Below are 17,837 nucleotides of genomic sequence, written 5' to 3' on the forward strand. Positions count from 1 at the left end.
AGCAGCAGGCTATCATAAAGCTGCTCTGTCTCCCTTGGATGGGGCTTGTTTAGCTGCTGCCGAGCCTCAAGTTTCACCTCTCCCCAGAAGGACGCAGTCAGCCTGTGCCAGGCTATTTATATGCGGACCTTTCTTCAGTAGTTTCCTGTAACCAAAGACCCTGAGCAGGAGAGGCACAACAGAGACTTTGATTTTGTGCCATGGGATGCATGAAGGAGGTCACAGGGTGAACTCAGCTCTCCTTGAGATCCAGAAGCCTCTTGGCCTGCTCAGCGCAGAGCAGGGAGGGAGGAGAGACTGGCTGGTAGCCCCCAAAAAAGCTCCTTTCAGCTCCATTGCAAAATGGTGAAGGAGGCTCTCAGGCACCTTGCAGCCTAGCATCGAAGGAGCCAGAGATTTCTTCTCCCAGCAGGACTTTACAGATGAGGCCAGGAGCAACCAGGGCTTAATTTATTGCCCTGCAATGTCAGGGCCCCACACCCCTCAAGTGCCCACCTGGAGAGGAGATGCAGCTTTCTCCAATCTCTGCAAAACCTTCTAGCCACTGCCACCACCTTGGTGGGGGTTGGCCAAAGCCAAGCCCAGCCCAGGCTGGAGGAAGGAGGGAGTCCTCCAGCACTTTCTCTGCTCCTCCATCCCGATAGATCAACCCATGGTACTTTCCAGCTGTGGCAGAGATCACCCTTCAGAGATCCCTACAGGGACAGAGCTGACAACCAGGAGAGACTGACTGCCGTTGTGGGGCAGGGTGTTCCTCCATGGGGGATGACAGCAGCTCAGTGGCCTGGGCCCAAAGGGGGCCCTAGCTGGGCTTTCTGGCATGTGCTCATCTAAGATGGGTCATTAAGCCCCCAAACAAGGTGAACACCCATGCATGAGAAGTCTTGGCTTGCAATAACAGCTAGGCTTTCCAGCAAAAAATGACAGGGGGCTGGGAGGAGGGAAGAGCTAGAGATGCTCCATTAAAAAAAAAAAATTATGGAGAAAATAGTCTGGGAAACTGGGTGCACAGAAACAGCAGGACAGAGCTTCATCATCAGGAGAAACATCCCCACTCCGAGCAACAGCCCCAGGGAGCCTCACTGCCTTCATTTCATGGGCACAGCTTTGATGCTTGCCACCAACACAGACCGATGGCCATCTGTCCCATGCCACTGACACAGACCAATGGCCACCTGCCCACTCACTCAGAGACAAATTGCAAAACCTCTGGGCCTGCAAGAGGAGCAAGCAGCAGGTTTCATCTATGAATGAACCCATGAACTCTGCTGTCCAATGCAGATGTTTCCAGCAAATTATTTTCAGCTGTTTCTTGTTCGTCCCTGAACCCCAGATTTCATGCTTAAACTAAAAATAAAAAAGATCTCTGTGTGAAGTTAAAGTAAACAGAGAACTTGCCCAGCCCTACAGGAGCTATCTCAGCTTCTCTTCTGGGAGGACATGGTGGGGAAACAAAAAGCTAATCCATCTTGGGTCTCATTGACATGGAATGGAGAAAAACAATTAAATAGGAGAGCCAGCCTAAAGCTGAGAACAAAGACACTGCACCAATATTTCAGGTCTTTTTCCTTCACTCTGAAGGGGAAAAAATTGCTCCATACTTCATCCCTTGCAGGTTATCTTTGGAGGAACAATGTCTCCATAATTTCTGCTGACAATTAACCTTGCCTGTGCAGCAATTCTTCCTTGGGTCACAAGAGCAGCTATTTATACCCTTGGCCAGGGATGCTGTTGCCACCAAATGACTGCCCTTCCCCTTGACCAGCCCTGCACCAAGGTGGCAGACAGCAAGCCCCAGGGTGTCCCCCCATGCGCCCTGCCCTGCTTGCCAGGACCCAGTTCACCTGGATCCTGACAATATAGACCCTCCAGCGTCCATTTTCTGCACTTGCTACAGGAGTCAGGCAGCAGGGTCCATCAGACCAAGTGCACAGAGCTGGGACGTCTAGGGTTGTGGTCTCCACGACCCCTGATTAGCTGGTCTCCAAAGGACTTGGGCGGAAACAAGATTTGCCTTGACTCACCTCTCTGCAACATGTGGGTAACGCCAATTCTCCCATGCACTGGAAGAGACACCGATGGCTCACTCAAGTACCTACGCAGTACTTCTGAGCAAAAAAACAGAGCTTTAGTTGTGCAGCCAGTGCCAAGAACTGGCGTACAGACCTCAAAACAAAACTCTGGACCTGGGCTGCTGCCAGCTGGACTATTTGCCCACACAGAGCAGGATTTCAGAGGCCAAGTCAAGCCAGTCCTGACCTGGAGCCCAGCAGCAGGGGCTGGGGCAGCTTCTCCTCCCAAGGCACAGAGCGTTGGCCAGCCCAATCCCACCAGTGCTGGAGAAACACATTGAAACAGGTCTGCCCAAACCAGTTATCTTCACTGAGGGAGCAGAGACCCTTGCTCCCACATGAAGCCACCCTGGGGGAAGATCAGCACCCTTGGGTGAAGGCCTTCAGTCCCACTGGTCCCATCAGAGGTCGCAAGCAAACACCACAAGCCTTGCACAGTCCCACAATGTCCATGCTCCCCATCTCCTCCATCCTGCTGCTGCTGCAAGGTTAAGATGGGCCCAGAGCTGGGCTGAAAATAACCCGTCACCAATGCCGAAAGCAGCAGGCAGGGGAAGAGCCCAGGGCAGGCTGGTGTCTGGCAGCGGCGAGGGTGGGTGGACGCTTCACCCTCCAGGATGCAGGGAGATAAATGGCCAACATCGTCATCGTTATCAGCAGCGCCCGACCTTCATATTGAATGGCGAGGAGGAAGAGCTTCGCATGGCCCTGGAAGGAAGGGGAGAGATAGGGAGGGCGGCACTGCTGTGATGGGGAGAGAAGGGAGGACAAGACTTACTCAGTGCCCACCAGGGCCCTGGAGCAATGCCAGGGGGCTGTCGGCCCCCTCCTCTAAGACCCCTTGCCCTGGGAGCTTTACCTCCAACATCCCCATCCCTGTTTCGGTCCACGCAGGGCCTCCTGGAGGGACTCGGATCTGTCAGAAGCAGCATGCTTTTGAAGTGATGTATTTCTCAGCAGGGTTAAGGGGGATGAGACCCATTAGTCAGGAGGGACAGAAGCATGCTTCCTGTCACCTCAGCCTCTCCCTCTAACAAACCCAGGAGCATTAGGTCCAATTAGCCCCTGGCAAACACCCCAAGGGTGGGTCCCTCCGCAGCATCCCCAGACAAGCCCAGGAGAGCAGCACTTCCTAAAAAATCAGCGCTAATGAGTCACTGTGGCTAACTGATATTATTTAAAGCAGCAGCGAAGCTTTCCAGGCTCCCACCATGCCTTCTCCAAACTGGAGATCAGAAAGCCAGCAGTGGCCTCCCTCATCCAAGCACAGCACTGAGCCAGTCCCTGCAGTTACTGGCCCCATCTGTCCCCAGGGAAATTGGTCAGATGCCTTAGCATGGGGGCAGGATCCAGCCCAGAAGGCCTTCCAGAGCATTCTCAGAGGTTTTCTAGCGTCTTTCCAGAAGATTTCTGGAGGTTTCCTGGCTGTTCACTGTTAGTTTTTCTAGTCTTCTAGAGGTTTTCTGCTGTATCTCCAGAACTTTTCTAGAATCTTCCTAGAGGTTTACTTGAACTCTCCTAGGGCTGTTACAGCCTCTTTGTGTGGTTTTTTTACAAAGTCACAGGTTGGCCATTTCCAAATTTCTCAAGTGGCACCTTGGCAATTGAGCAAAGCTCAGCACCTCAGCCAAGCGCCATGCGACACCTCAGGTGGTCACAGAGCAGCATCCTCAGCAGCCTGATAGGTAAACTGAAGAAATACACAGAAGTTGGGGAAAAAAAAAAAATATCACATGTATGGGATCATTCTATAGTCAGGACACATTGTTTTTGTACCACAAACTCTCAAAAACGCCCCGCAGGACCTCTTGTCCTTGTGCTGTCTGGAGTCTTTTAAGCAGTGCCCCCTGAGTGAAACCAGCCTGAGCTAGACACATGCCTCACCGAGGCACGGGACCAGCATCCTCCCAAGCTGCAGCGTGGGTGGAAGAAGTTTATCCTTTATGAACTTACGGCACCTGAGCACACGTACCTGAGGGGTTGCCCACTGCGTGGGAAGCTGGGAAGGACCTGGGTGCTCCACAGCAGAGCAGGCTCCAATTGCAGAGCTCAGCTGGGGAAGTCCCCAAAGGGAAACCCCATCTACTGATACCAAATGCATGAGCAACCAATGAGCCGTTCATCGTGTGCACAGCCTTCTCTCCAGAGAGAGGTGCAAACAGGCTGAAACCCCTGGAATCCACTTACCACACATGCTCCAGCTAAGAGAGGAGCCACTTCTCAATCACCAGCGCTCAGGCAAAAGGTTGATTTGCACTTGCTAGAAAACACTCCTCATGGTTGCTCTTATCCAGAGGAGCAGTACGTCTGCCCTCGAGCACCATCCCATCGAGCTGCTCCTTCCCGCTCCCTGCTCAGCTTACAGCAACTCACAATTAGCTGCATGGCTGTCACCTCTCCTCCTTCACATTGCCAATACATTTGCTTCACCCTTTAACCAGCGGCCACCTCTGTCAACACTCCTCCAGCTCCTTTCCCCCCTCCCCTCAACTCCTGTCCAGGACGTTCTCCCAAGCATGAAAACAGAACAGCCATGGGGGAAAGCCAAGGCAGTGGATGCTTTTCTGCTTGTGTTCTCAATCCTAAAACATGCAGTTCCCACGTGCGTTTACACAGTGGAGAGAAAACACTGTGAGCAGCAGACCAGGGAAAGCAAGAACAGACAGGCCAATTCCGAGATGTCTCTCCTGGTGTCCCCAGCCTAGCACACATGGCCTTTTTCTTCCACAGCCACCAAAAGCTCCTCTAAAAATCTGACTGCCTGAGTGTAACCTTACCGCATGGCCCCAGAGCAGCAGCTCAAAAATCAGTTCAGGGTTATCTGAGGTGTTTACATTCACTTGTGCCAAGGGGGCTCTGGGAAACATCACTGCCAGGGGCAGAAGTGGTCTTACAGGGACAAGAAAATCATTTAGCACAAGACTCAAGTCTCCTGGATGGTGCCCCAGGCAGTACATGGCCCAGTGGTAACTGCTCTGTGCGTAGATTTACACAGCCACACTGAGAACCAAACCTTTCCAAGCACCAGGAATATACTGGCTACCCTGAAATGTCTGTTACAGTATGAAAGGCTTGGCAAAAAGTCCTGTGAATAGAAGCAGCCTGTTCACAGCTCGGCCAAGGCATAAATATAGGACTTCAGGTCCTTCTGAGCCAGTTATTCCCAGCATTTCTACTCGGACTCTAGAAATCTCCCAGCAAGATCTAGCTGTCTGGCAGGTTGCTGAATGACCTGAAGAGTTTTAATTTCTCCTCCTAATGTCCTCCCCTCTACACAGTATTTTGCAAGATGACACAAGGCATTTCTAACAAATTACCTGAAAAACACCACATACCACACTGGTTGGCATCAGCAGAACACACAGGAGTAAGGGATACAGGTACCCATTCAAAGGGAAGGGATTACAGCACCAGAAAGACACACGACGTACATTTGTCCAGTTTCTGTTTCTTGCACCACAATACCAGGTCTCACTTTGAATGACCACGGAATTGAAGCAGTGATTCCCTCTTTGTTTCCAGTTTCACTGACAGTAACACTGTCTATAGCCATTTCAGGTTCATTCTTGACTCTGCTCCATGGGAGAACAGATCTGGATCATGCTGAGAACTGCGAGCTCTGACCAGCACCCTCATTGAAACAACATTTCAACTTCAGGGATTTCTGACTGAAGCCTAGGACTCAAAATTGGCTTTCAGTCCCATACCTCTGCTCTGTATTGCTTAAGCTTTGTGGAGAACAAAGGCAGACTATTCTATTGCTATAGTAACATTCACCAAAATAAACCATCTGCTGGAAAAGCTCCCAGGCGCTACATGCAAGATTTGTCTTCCATCTTTACCGATGCATATGAGCTTGTGGTATGTTCACATGGAGCAAAATATTCCCAACATACATACAACAAAAATCTCATTTCATTTACGTGCTGTTTCAAATGATGGAGCTTCGCCCAGCATTTGGTTTACAGCTGACCAGGGCTCACTGGTGACGTATGCTTTGAAGCGTTACAGCCCAACAGGTGAAAGGCCGGCTGGTCAGCAAACGGTTGAGCAGCATTCCTTCCTTCTGACTGCTGCTCATTCCATAACCCTGACTGTAAATCCCACCTTGGCTAATGATGCACATCAGTGTAACAACTTGCATGTCTGGATTCACCCCATCTAGGCCTGTAACGTATTTCTAGCTGCCTGCTCGCATCAGTTATGTTCATATTTGGTGAAAGCAGTGAAAGCACACAGGAAAAAAAAGGGAATTCTGTGAAACAGAAAGAAACACACCCCCATTTCCCCATCACTAACACCCAGAGCCCTTCTCTCAGTCCCACACTGTCACACACACAAAATACCAGGATGAGCAAGGGGGAAGATCAGTGCAAAGTCAGTATCACAGAGGTAATTTGGAAGCAGACCTCATCTGGACAGCTGCTGGCAAGTACAGACCTGTCCTCTCTGTAGCATCAGTGCTACATCTGGGCCAGACTGGAGCTGGTGACCTTGCTCAGCCTAAACAAGTGCTAGAGAAAGCAGAGACGTGCACAGATCCCAATGACTCTGCAGAAGAGCAGAGTCAGTCAAGCTTTGCTGGAGGACAATGCAGGACTTGGGTCTAGTTTTTAACATTTGGGGTGAGCAGAAAAGAAGTTTGTTAGGCTTCCTTTTTTTTTTTTAAAGCAGCAAGTTTTCTGTCAAGAGTTTTTAATATATTTATTTGAAAACAAGGTTTTGTGAAAGAGTACACTAAATAGCATATATCTGTTCTTCAGCCATAAAACACGGACTATCAGCTTTAGCTCAGCACAGATTGGGGCTGCATGCACTGAACAGCAGATCTCGATAGGAAGGTCTTCATGTCTGTCTTTCTGGTATCAAGCATAGTGTCTTCTTTAGAGGACATGATCCTGGAGGAGGGGGAGAGAGAAACCAGAAGAGCAAACATATTTAACTAAGGCTTCTTGTGGTTGGCCCCACACACTCACCCGACCCTGCCACTGACGCAACATTTACAGTTATTAGCAAGGAGTTTGTTTTCCTGCCCATCCACCAATTCAAGTGCATAATCTTTGCTCTTGGGAGCACTGGGACATGCCAGCCCATATTTGGAAATAAAGCAACAGGGTTTCTGTCTTTCAGTGAGAAACTTGTACATCAGTTCAGGCACTTTAACCAAGTACCTTGAGAACTGCACTATTCATTGCCTGGAACAAATCTACAAGTATCCTTATGTCAGGCCCAGAGAACACCACAAAGCCCATGACTGGACTGTCTTTAAATTCTGCTAAGAATTGCTGGAAAGACAAGACAACCTCAGAAAGCAGAGTAGCAGTTCTCTTTTGACCAATCCTGCCACACTGAGGTCAAGTAGATGACAGCTTTGTTACATAAACCACTTGCTCCTCTGGGACCATCTTTCATGAGCTGATTATTCCCAGCTCAGCTGTTGCCTCTGACACCATGCACTGCTCTAACTCTGCCCAGTGAGGCTCTACTCAAGAGTAGCCAGGCTTGTGAGATTAGAGACCAGATCCAGTACAACTGGGTCAGGCCTGATCCGCAAGAGTGGACTTCTCTTTTATTGCTGCCAAACTCTTCAAATGGGGACAGAGCATATTTCTGAATCTGGTGCAGAAGCTGCCAAAGAGCTAAAACAAGAGTGCTGAGCGCTGGTAACTGCTTCAGTTGATCCAAAGAGGCTTTTCCTTCATTGGGATTAATAAAGGTGACTCTGCACACTGCACTGTACCTCAGGTCTTAATCATCAATGTACTCGAAGGGCTCTGGTGGTTCAGGTTCCTGCTCCTCTTCCTCGATCTTCGGACCATGAGCTGCCACAGGTTCAACCAGCTCCTCCATATCCTCACTGGTGTCCTTCAGAATGATGATGCCTCCAATGGAAAGCTGCAAGACAAGTGCAGTAAGCATTAGAGCTGCTTGCCTCTGCCTCATGGTGGAGTGTTTGTGGCCACAGTGTTTATCCTAGGCCATATGAGACACCATAGCAGGAATGAGCTTCAGAGAGCAAAGTGTCTGACACTCACCTGGATCCCTGCCTGATAAGGGGATGGAACAGACAGAGCCTATCCCAGCTACCTTTTTTATTTCCACTACCTAAGTCTCAGTTCAATAGAAAATGGCATCTGGATTCACAGCTTTACCCCAGTCCCAGTCTGGGGCTTTCCACATGAAAACTAATTGAACCATAATTGCTTTATAAGGCTCATCTTTTCAGGGCAACAAAGCTTACTGAAGCCTCTCTGTGTAGCTGCCTCCCAGGAGGCTATCTGAAACAGAGACTAATCTGATCACCAGCTTCCACCAACTGAGGAATCCTATTAGCAAAGCCTCGTAAAAACAAAGGGGAATTAATTACAAAGATCACAATCAAACATCCTGGCAGGCTAAAGCAAATCTGTGCGTCCCCAGGACTGAAACACAAGGTATGAAGAGGCAGTGCTGTGTCACGCCTGGATGGGATCAGGGCTTTGACCACAGCAGGATTCCAGGCTATAAACTGCATTTCAAAGAGGCCTTTCACTCTGGCATTCCCCAAAGCAGAGCAAAGGTCCAGAACAGCTCCTTTTCAAGAGCCTCCTTGGTTACACACCATAATCCCAGCAAAAAATTGCACTGCTCTGTTCTCTTCAAAACCTATTTATGGGGGTTTAAGGCAGGAAACTGCACTCCCCTCACCAAGGACTCGGCTTTTTTTGAAAGTGAAGCAAACAGCTACATACTTCCACATTTCAGCTGCATGAGTGGACACTTACTGGACCACACAGCAGATCTTCCCAATCGAAGTACCACTTGTATCACCTCCTCTTTCTTTTTAATGGGTACAAACTAAAAAATCCTTCCACAGCTTTGCTAAAGGAGACATTTCAAAAGGGAACGATGCACAGCGAATTCCAATGTGCTGATAGAATTCCAGGAAATCCATTTATTAAAAACATGACTATTTTCCTGGAAAAAAAATTACTACTTTTGAACACCATTTTCCCATGCATAATCCTGCAAAACGGGGAAGTCAAGGGTGTTATTTCTTGAACAAAAATAAAGGCCAGAAGAATTTGACTCAGGAGATTTAGAGGTCAGGAGCAAGCTTATTAGGTTTGCAATATATTTGAGCATCTCACAGAAAAGTTAGTTACCCCTTGGGCGTAATGCTAAAAGATCTTTTTCATTCTCCATCTGACAATCACATGCTGTCTATTCTCTATCTTAACAGGAGATGAAGGCACTTTTCTAAGGTCAGATATAACCAAATAGGAAATCTACTTAATGAAAAAACCTCCTCCATTTGGGTATAAATCCCACTGCAGGATAATAAAACTCCAGCACAAGTCCTCATGTATTTCACTGCTTTGACAATGAGCCTGTACAACTTCTCAGCCCATTGTAAAGATCATGGCTCCATCTTTACGTTCTCAGCAATGTCATTAATACACAGAGTATGTCTGATCGGTTTCCATGTTGCAGTGTTTGACATATGTAGAAGAATAAGGAAAAATAAAGCAGCATTAGCAGGGTGAAAAGGTTTGCAGCAGCTCTGGCTTTCTCCCAGCTAGAAATGCATGTAAACATTCGGAGAGCGGGCATTAAAAAGCAAATATGACAACAGTGAAGTTGCAAATCTCTGTAACACATCACAGTGATGCACCAGCTGTGAGTGGCATTCTCACGTACCCACAGAGCTTCTGGGTCCTTACGCACAAGCCCAGCACTGGGAACGCTCTGTCAAGCACATGGACTAGGAAGGTGACACTTACTGGTTTGAAAGGCTGGTATCGACAGCTCTCTGTCATAGTGAGAACTTTGAGCTGAGCAGGCATGACTCTGGCTGGGTTGTCCAGAAGCTGGAAGTTGGGTTCAGGCTCTTTTTTCTTTTCTTTTTCATCCTTCTTTTCAGTCTCATCCTGTGGAGGGGGAGGAGAACATCAACATGATTTTAACAGTAATCTCTAAACCTTTCACAGTTCAGGAGGGTAAGGTACAGCCAGGCAGAAATTCCAGAGTGAGGTTAGAAACGATTCTTCTGCTGAGAACAAGCTAACATGTATCTATCAGCTGGCACAGGCAATGCCAGTGTGGATATAAGTACCCTCATCAAGGCAATGCCTCCCTCTCAAATGCAGATGAAAGTAAGTTCAACAAGAGATGGTAGTGGAACAGTTTACCTCTAGCTTCCCTTTCTAATACTTTTTCTGTAAACTCAATCGCTTTTTGTTCACAACTGAAGATTCTTTAATATCATTACTGAGCACATGAAAATTGCCAGAAGCTGCCCTTGTATTTTCAGAGCTCTAAAGCTATCACTGACATTTCACACTACTGGTAGTGACAGCAGCTCAACCAAAATGACTCGACCTCAGTGACTCCCTAGGGAATTGCAGTTAAGCCCTCCTTTACCAATGACTCAGCAGCTAGAGGCAAAATCTCAGAAGGAAAAAACACAGCATCCTTTACATACTTAAGAACATGGATGATGTTTTCCCTCTTGCTCAGGAACATCTGAGTTGCAACCAAAAAAGACAGCAGAAAAGATGATAACAACCAATAGGAAATGATCTGGAACACCACCAAATGCATGGCACGCCCTGTAACAGCAGACAGGACTTTCTCTGATGCAGCAACTGCTCGTTGCTGTGCAGATCTCTTGGAAGCTATGGACTACTAGTCATGTAACAGGCATAAGAGAAAAACAGGAAAGCAATTATAGCTCTAAAACATTAGGACAATGACAAAACACTCAACTCAAACACAGCAGGTGGCAGCAAGCTCCCTTTTTACTGTCTTCGTTTTTCTGCTTGATTCAACCAAGAAAACTTTTCAGACATCTGGAGAGTACACACACACAGACACGACAGTGAATCCCTTCTAATATATTGCTTCCTCTCAACACCTGTACTTAACTGTAGGTTGTAGCAATTTTAGGAGAAAAATGCATCTGTTAGGCACATTTTGCTTAGTATATAGCACTGTAAGAGTAATTCTAAGAAAAAGCAGTGCTTGGTGACAAGGAAACTTTGATAAAGGAGCAAAACCACAAAAAACAGACATTCTACCTTGCATGCATGAGAAGATTCATTTTCTGGGCCAACTGGATGAAGTTCAGTGCCTACAACATGGCCACACCTAAGTAGGTCTAGGAAGGTTATTTTACACATACACCTTTGATCTTAGGCCACAACCCCTTCACATACCATTTGTGTGTTTCTTTTTAAAATTAAAGAGGCCAAAAATTCCTTGACCATGCTGCTTTTCTCACATAGATGTTAAAGGGGAATCAGAAAGGTTTCTACTGAGCTTGTCAGCATATGTCATTTTCAGCTTACAGTTGTTCTTGGCATATTTGCATCTGTTAGCAGAGCACAAAAGGAAGGGTCCTTTGTTAGGGTACAGCAAGGATTTTAGCTGCCAAATGTTTTTCACATTATAGCAACCACCAAGAATTCATTATCCAGTCATTTCTCTATCCCTCAGCTTGCTCCAGGATGACACATTATTCACAGATGATGATGATAAGTTCCAGTGTCAAGTCTATGAGCTGAAAGAAAGCAGAGGACCAAAGCAATCACCATAACCACCGAGCAGCGTATGGTTCCTGTGCTCAAAGCTCAGCTGGTTCTGAGCTGGGTGTGGATAAATGTTTCGCATTTTGATGGATGGGCAAAGCACATAAGAGATTGCTGCCAAAAAGGTGAACATTTCAGTATAGGGGGTTAAGCATGAGCACAACCAGAAAGTTTAAACTCTTCAGCACTCTCAACTGAATTAGACACTACCAAACAACTGCTACAATGTTGAGTCCTTTTTAAAAGGTCAGAGATACCAAGGACATGAAACTACTAAGACTTTTTCCACTTTAATAAGAAAAGTACGTGCATAAGGGCTAAAATTCCCTTGGCCTAGAAACAGCAGGCAATGAAATAATGCACAAAAGGTTCATATAGTTAAAGGCACATAAATTTTATCAAAACAAGCTTCTGCCTTTAAGGAAGTCAGTTAATTAACAATATTGAGAAAGATTTTATTTCTCAGAAATAATGGATTCACAAATAATACCACCTCTTGCTTTTAACAACACACCAACACACACACACACAGTAAAGATGCTAACCTATATATGCAGTACACTGAAACGTGTGTTAATGTTTTGCTCAGAACTAACACGGGTGGCAGGGGGGACAGCGTTAAGTGGGTACCAGCTTTCATGACACACCTTCCACATTTATAAGGGTGGGAAGAAGGCATTTAAGTTTCAATGTTTGCACCCACCACTTCCATCTTCTCCTCTTCCTTCTTCTCTTTCTCCTTCTCCTTTTCCTTCTTCTTGGCTTTTGCAGTGATGGACAGCACAGCAGTGGAAACCTGGATATGCCAACATAGGAGGCATTCAGCATGACAGCAACACTGTACACTGTGCTTCAGCTCCCCAGGCAGGGGAACAAAGGGAAATCAGTATTAGGTCAGTTCTCAGTGGAGGTGTCAGTAAGATCAATTCCATTTCCTACCCACTGCTCTGTTTGAGACAGAAATACACCACCGTTAAAGCAAATAAATGGCGCAGATGGGACAAAAAAATGCCATGAATGCAGACTGGGTCCAGCCACATATGCAGGAGGAGAGCAAACTTCCTAATTTAGAGATTAATCATTACTGCCTAGGTCTCTATATGAGAGGTTTCTTTATTTATTTTTAACAGAGCAACAAACGGAATTGTTGTTACAGGAAAACCTGTTGCCAGAGTCTCCAAGGTAAAGAAACATGTATACAGATACTCTTTAGAATGACCTAAAGCTGTTGCACTGTCCTAATCATACAGCTGTGTTTCTCATTGATCTAAAGAAGTAGGTACGAAAAATGCCCTATGGAGGAGCCCTCAGGAGGCTTTGGCACTCCTGAGCCAGAAAGTACCCAGAAGCAACACTCGAATACAAGAATTCAGCACATCTCCCTTCTGGTAAGCATATCTCTATCCACAGTAACTGTCTCTGTAAGACAGTAACTTTCTGAGAGGGACAGGGAGCTATTGCATTTGTCATGTTGCTGGTGAGGCTTTCTAGGCTAAATGTGGGATCTTGGCACATTTTAATTTTGGTCAGGGAAGTTTAAAAGAGAAAGGATTTGTCCAATTCCCACGCTATTCCGAAGGTGAAAAAGCAGCTATGAGCACTGAGCTTTGCCTTTCATTAGAGTTAATTTCTGGGTTACTCGGTGGCTCAGAAATCTGTCCTGCCCAGCATTCAATTCTGGTAAAATGTTTTACAGTTTTCACACAATGTCATTCATCAGCATGACATGCCTGAGGTCTCCACTGCTGCAATTGCTCCCTAAGGGCTGCTCTGCCTGCTGCTGTGGTCTGCTCAACAGCTTTTACCATCCTGCACCAGGAGACAAATTACTTCCACTATTGTCCCACTTGTCATCCCACAGGTCTCATCTCTTCCTTTTCAATACCTAGATATTCTCAGTTCCACACTTACCTTTTTGCAGTCCATGGGCCTGACAGCTATTATTCTAGCACAAGCCCACTGCCCTGAGACAAGGTACGCTTCTGTCCTTCCATATGGGACTATTTGAGAAGCATCCCACTTAACATTCTCAATGTTTGTACTGCAGTAGCACTTTGGTGCCCAAGTCACGGACAAGGACCCTGCTGTGCTAGGTGCTGCATGATACACACATAGAAATCAGTAGGGCATGGAAAGCAGTTTTTTTAATCAATGCTTCTGCTTGATCACTGGAGATGAGGGAGGTTCCAGCAACTCCGTAGCACCACGCTTGTATGCCATGATCAGCAACAGTCCCAGGCACAAAAATAGGAAAAAATAGCTAGAATTCTCTTTCAGAGACAATCGCGCCTGCCAATTTTTCTTTCGCTCTTTAGATTCCCTGTTATTGCCGCCAAAGTCAATATTTATACTAGGTGGGAGAAACAGGATTAGTCTTTACAACACAGAAAGCTAGCCCAAATACCTTTTCTTTCTCCTTTTCCTTTGGTACCTCAAGAGGTGGGGGGTAGGCAAATGTGGACGGCTTACAGTTGGACTTGTACTGGACTTTTGGCATCTAAGATAAACAGTTAAAAAATTGTTAGAGATGAGAAAAGCGGGGGGAAAAAAATCCACAGCCCAATAATTACTTTAGCTTCATTTTCCTTCCAGCAGAGACATACACAGATCCTCTAAAGAATACAAGCTTCCCCTTCTCCCCCTCCGGAAGCTGAGAAACTGTTATCAGTGGCAACAGTTCAACTAGAACAATGTTATTTAATTATTCTATAATTTGACTCTGGCAAGCTCTCCTAGCCTTCTCCATACGCTCCACGCTATTCACACCATGCTTTGTTTTCATTGTTTCGAAGCTTTTGTGGTTTTGATGTTGTTGCTGTGCCTGCTTGTATTAACACAAAATTGGTTTAAGATCTAAGTGAAGATCTGCTCTGTCAATGCACGCTAGGGCAAACCAAGCACTGACTGACATTCACCTCTTGCAAAAGGACAGTACATTTTGGGGGTCAGTTACCAAGGTCACATATTGTCTTACTCTCAGCTACTTAAGCAAGGGCAGAAAGCATCTTTTGACAGCCAATCCAAATTCTTAAACTGAATCAATTTCTGCAGTATCTTAACTCTCTTCCTTTACGACAGATCACGGAGCAACAATAGAACAGGGACTCTGAGGAAGCAAGGTGGGTGTGGTGCAGCCCATAACATACATCCAGCCTGTAGCTGGCTTTAGTATGCAAGCCAAGTTATACAACATAACTTGACCTACCACTGTTTGGACTCCCTGGAAACTCTAAGGGATGGGGAGAGGGAGTCAAAATGGCAGTACAGCCAAGCAGCCAAAAAGGCACTGAGCCCATCACCACCAGGGAGGCACAGAGACAAGCAGCAATGCAACCCCTGTGAAGTATTCAGGACAGAGAGAAGAGAAAACAGGAGAAGGGGGAAAAAAAAAAAAAAAAAGGGCATTTTCGTGCAAACCTCTCTCTTCAAACACAGTGAGAATTTTGAGCTGTGTGTAGATTCACTTGATGTTCAGCCCAAGACAGGTGATGAAGAGCAACATAGAGCCCTAAGGTTTTGGTTCAGGGGCTGCAATCCAGCAAGCTGGCTCAATCCCACAGAGGGACTAAGAGCAACCCAGACCTATGCATGCTCTGTGCATCACAGAATAACCCTGCAGCAATGACCGGAGGGGGCTGCACACCCCTGCACTGCCACATTCAGAAGCTTTTTTTTGTGGAAGTTACAAGCTCAGTTCTTCAGCACAGGAGACCCAGGATGGTACACAGCTTGCAGGGGCCATACCACAGCTGATCAGCTGGAAGAATAGATGCGTAAGAAAAGTGCAGTACCCATGACTGCTTGGTTTAATGTTTATCCCCCAAGGAATCCAAACAGATCCTGTTTTCCCACTACTAGCTTTCCTAGCAGAGAACACCACATAATTTATTTGGGAGGGCAGGGGAGAAACACACTTTTTTTTTTTTTTTTTAAATAACCCTGACCTTCTGGAGTGATAATGGGGTGGTTTCTGTCCACATATACTGACTAGAGTTCCTTTCTTTGTAAGCTACTTTGAAGTAAAGGGGTCAAATTCTGCTCTCTACATTTTTCTTGTCCCCATTCCCACCACCAGCTCTGCAATTTAAGCCTGCTTTTTAGAATTCTTCCAGTTAGTGTCTTTTCTGGCACAAACAGGCTGGAGACATGCAAAAAAAACCAATAAATCAATGCACACCCCTCCCAGACTACTGAGTCTTCAAGCAGCTATCAGCACCTCTTTTCCTCTCTACTCATTACATACCTTAAGATCCTTGTTAAGGCCAATGACACAGGTTGGGGTAAAAGCCAGTGACAAGAAGTGTGACAGGGGGAACCAGAACCAGAACTGGGTGAATACCAGAACCCCCACCACGGAAGGCATATGAGTATGTCCTGTCCTCGACTGCAGTGAAATAGTTACATTATGGCCCCCTGTAAGGAATCATAAATGAAATAAGTTAATGAATGCATTCCTACGTACTCCACAAAGACATGTGAGCAATGCATCTCTAAAGCTGCTGCTGTGAAGAGGACTACACAGCACAATCCAGACCACAATGCTGTCAGCTTTCTCCTCTGGAACACACCTCCCTCTTTTACTATGATCTCAGCTTACATAGTAAAACAGATGGGCAGCGTAACAACCAAACTACTCTATCTGCTAGATATTACCCAAACACAATCAACGAATACAGCCCTTCCACACTCATTTTGCCAGGATACAGGCTAAACAAAAGTACAATGCAAAAGGCAGGGAGAAGGGGAGAAAAAGGCAAACCTTTGCAATAAGCCATTTTAAAACATAGCATATAGATGATCCACAAGTCAAGACTAACAAGAAAAAGAGTGTATACAAAGACAGTGCATACAGAAACTTTTATTTCTGTGGCTGCCTCCCTGAACTGTCAGTTCTTCAGAAGAAATATGCCTAGGTTTTCATCCTACACCATCTCAGTAGAAAAAAATGTAAACAGCAGCAACTTCAGAAGTTGTTTCTAGAGGTTATCAATCTCAGCAGCAAAGAGACAAGCTCCTGCAGTCTTTGCAGCAAAATTACATCTCTGCCAGACAACCAAGTCTTAGCTTGGTACTTGCAAAGTACAACATATACATACAACTCCATATGTTGATGTAGTGCAGAAACATCCAGTTAGAAATGAAACTGAAAGATTGGGCTTGCAGACAGAGTGAGGAAGTGTTAATCTGATCTTCAGTCTTCTGATGAACACAGTGAATTGAGTTGAAGAGGCCACCAGGCAAGATCATTACTGCTGACAAGACCAGGTGCAGGGAAGTTAACTTTGTTAAAATACAAACACCCACTTGTTGCAAACTTGGGGCGCTTTGTAGCTGAAAATCCCAAACTGGGATTCCAAACTGGAGTAGCAATCCCCTGCCTTGCACAAACAGCCACCTCGATAGAGCCAGGGAGCAATGGAGCTGTCTGAGTTTTAAAGACAAGCAAAATTAATTTTTGCTGCCAAAACTAGTGAAAGCCCTGAATGTAACAATAATCTCATCTTAGGTATCTGTCAGTTAGTCCGAGGAGAAGCAGTGTAAAATGGGGGATTTTTATGCCCTCCTGTAGGATACTCTGCATACATATTGTCTCCTTGGTTTTCCTTTTGTGGTAGCAATAGATCTCCTGCTGTTTGACTAGAGAACTCCTTCCAGCCGCCTCTTTGAAAAATGGCAATGATATGGTCTTGTCTTTTACTACTACTAGGTCTGTTCTGCTTCTCATTATTTTCTCCAATACCAATCTCTCACCCTTGTACTCAAATTTGCCACAGCATTAACGAGGGACTGCCTGAGGTCTTGTGCTATCCTTAAACATGTCAAACACCACACACTCAAATTTCTGGTCTTCTCCCACATCTTTATTTTGAACTTTTCTTCACTGCATCACTGTATAAGGGCCAAGTCAGTAACCTGCAGATATTCTGGATCAAGCAGCCAGTGACTGCTGCATAAGCAGCTTAACTAGACTTTATCAAACTTTTGGACTTTAATTTTCAGAATTTATTTCAACCTTTAGAATTATATTATCCAATCTCTGGAATTTCCTGGATGAGTAACAGATTTCATATTCAAAAGATGCTGTCATGCAACTTCTTTCTGCTGTTTTACACCCACACACAGCCCATCCTCACTCCCAGGATTTTGCAGGGAGCAGGAAAGGTGGGGAGACATGAAATTGCACAACTGTGATTTA

At 45.9% G+C, this 17,837-nt stretch overlaps 1 protein-coding gene across 2 annotated transcripts in view; it reads right to left on the bottom strand.

Moving 5' to 3' along the window:
• Positions 1-6,750: 6,750 nt before the first annotated feature.
• The window catches only part of PSMD1 (proteasome 26S subunit, non-ATPase 1), a 74,398-nt gene continuing 63,311 nt past the window's right edge, over positions 6,751-17,837 (bottom strand). The window contains exons 20-25 of one of the 2 annotated variants that reach the window (XM_075031567.1): positions 15,885-16,054; positions 14,046-14,138; positions 12,345-12,437; positions 9,836-9,982; positions 7,813-7,967; positions 6,751-6,970 (exon numbers count right to left, since the gene is read on the bottom strand). In XM_075031567.1, coding sequence (XP_074887668.1) covers positions 7,821-7,967; positions 9,836-9,982; positions 12,345-12,437; positions 14,046-14,138; positions 15,885-16,054 — 650 coding nt within the window. In that variant the 3' untranslated portion in view covers positions 6,751-6,970; positions 7,813-7,820. Of the gene's footprint in view, positions 6,971-7,812; positions 7,968-9,835; positions 9,983-12,288; positions 12,438-14,045; positions 14,139-15,884; positions 16,055-17,837 lie in introns of those variants that run through there. The other variant, XM_075031568.1, reaches the window with a different exon arrangement.

This window comes from Buteo buteo, chromosome 7 (genome assembly GCF_964188355.1).
Source record: "Buteo buteo chromosome 7, bButBut1.hap1.1, whole genome shotgun sequence".
Taxonomy (NCBI): Eukaryota; Metazoa; Chordata; class Aves; order Accipitriformes; family Accipitridae; genus Buteo; species Buteo buteo.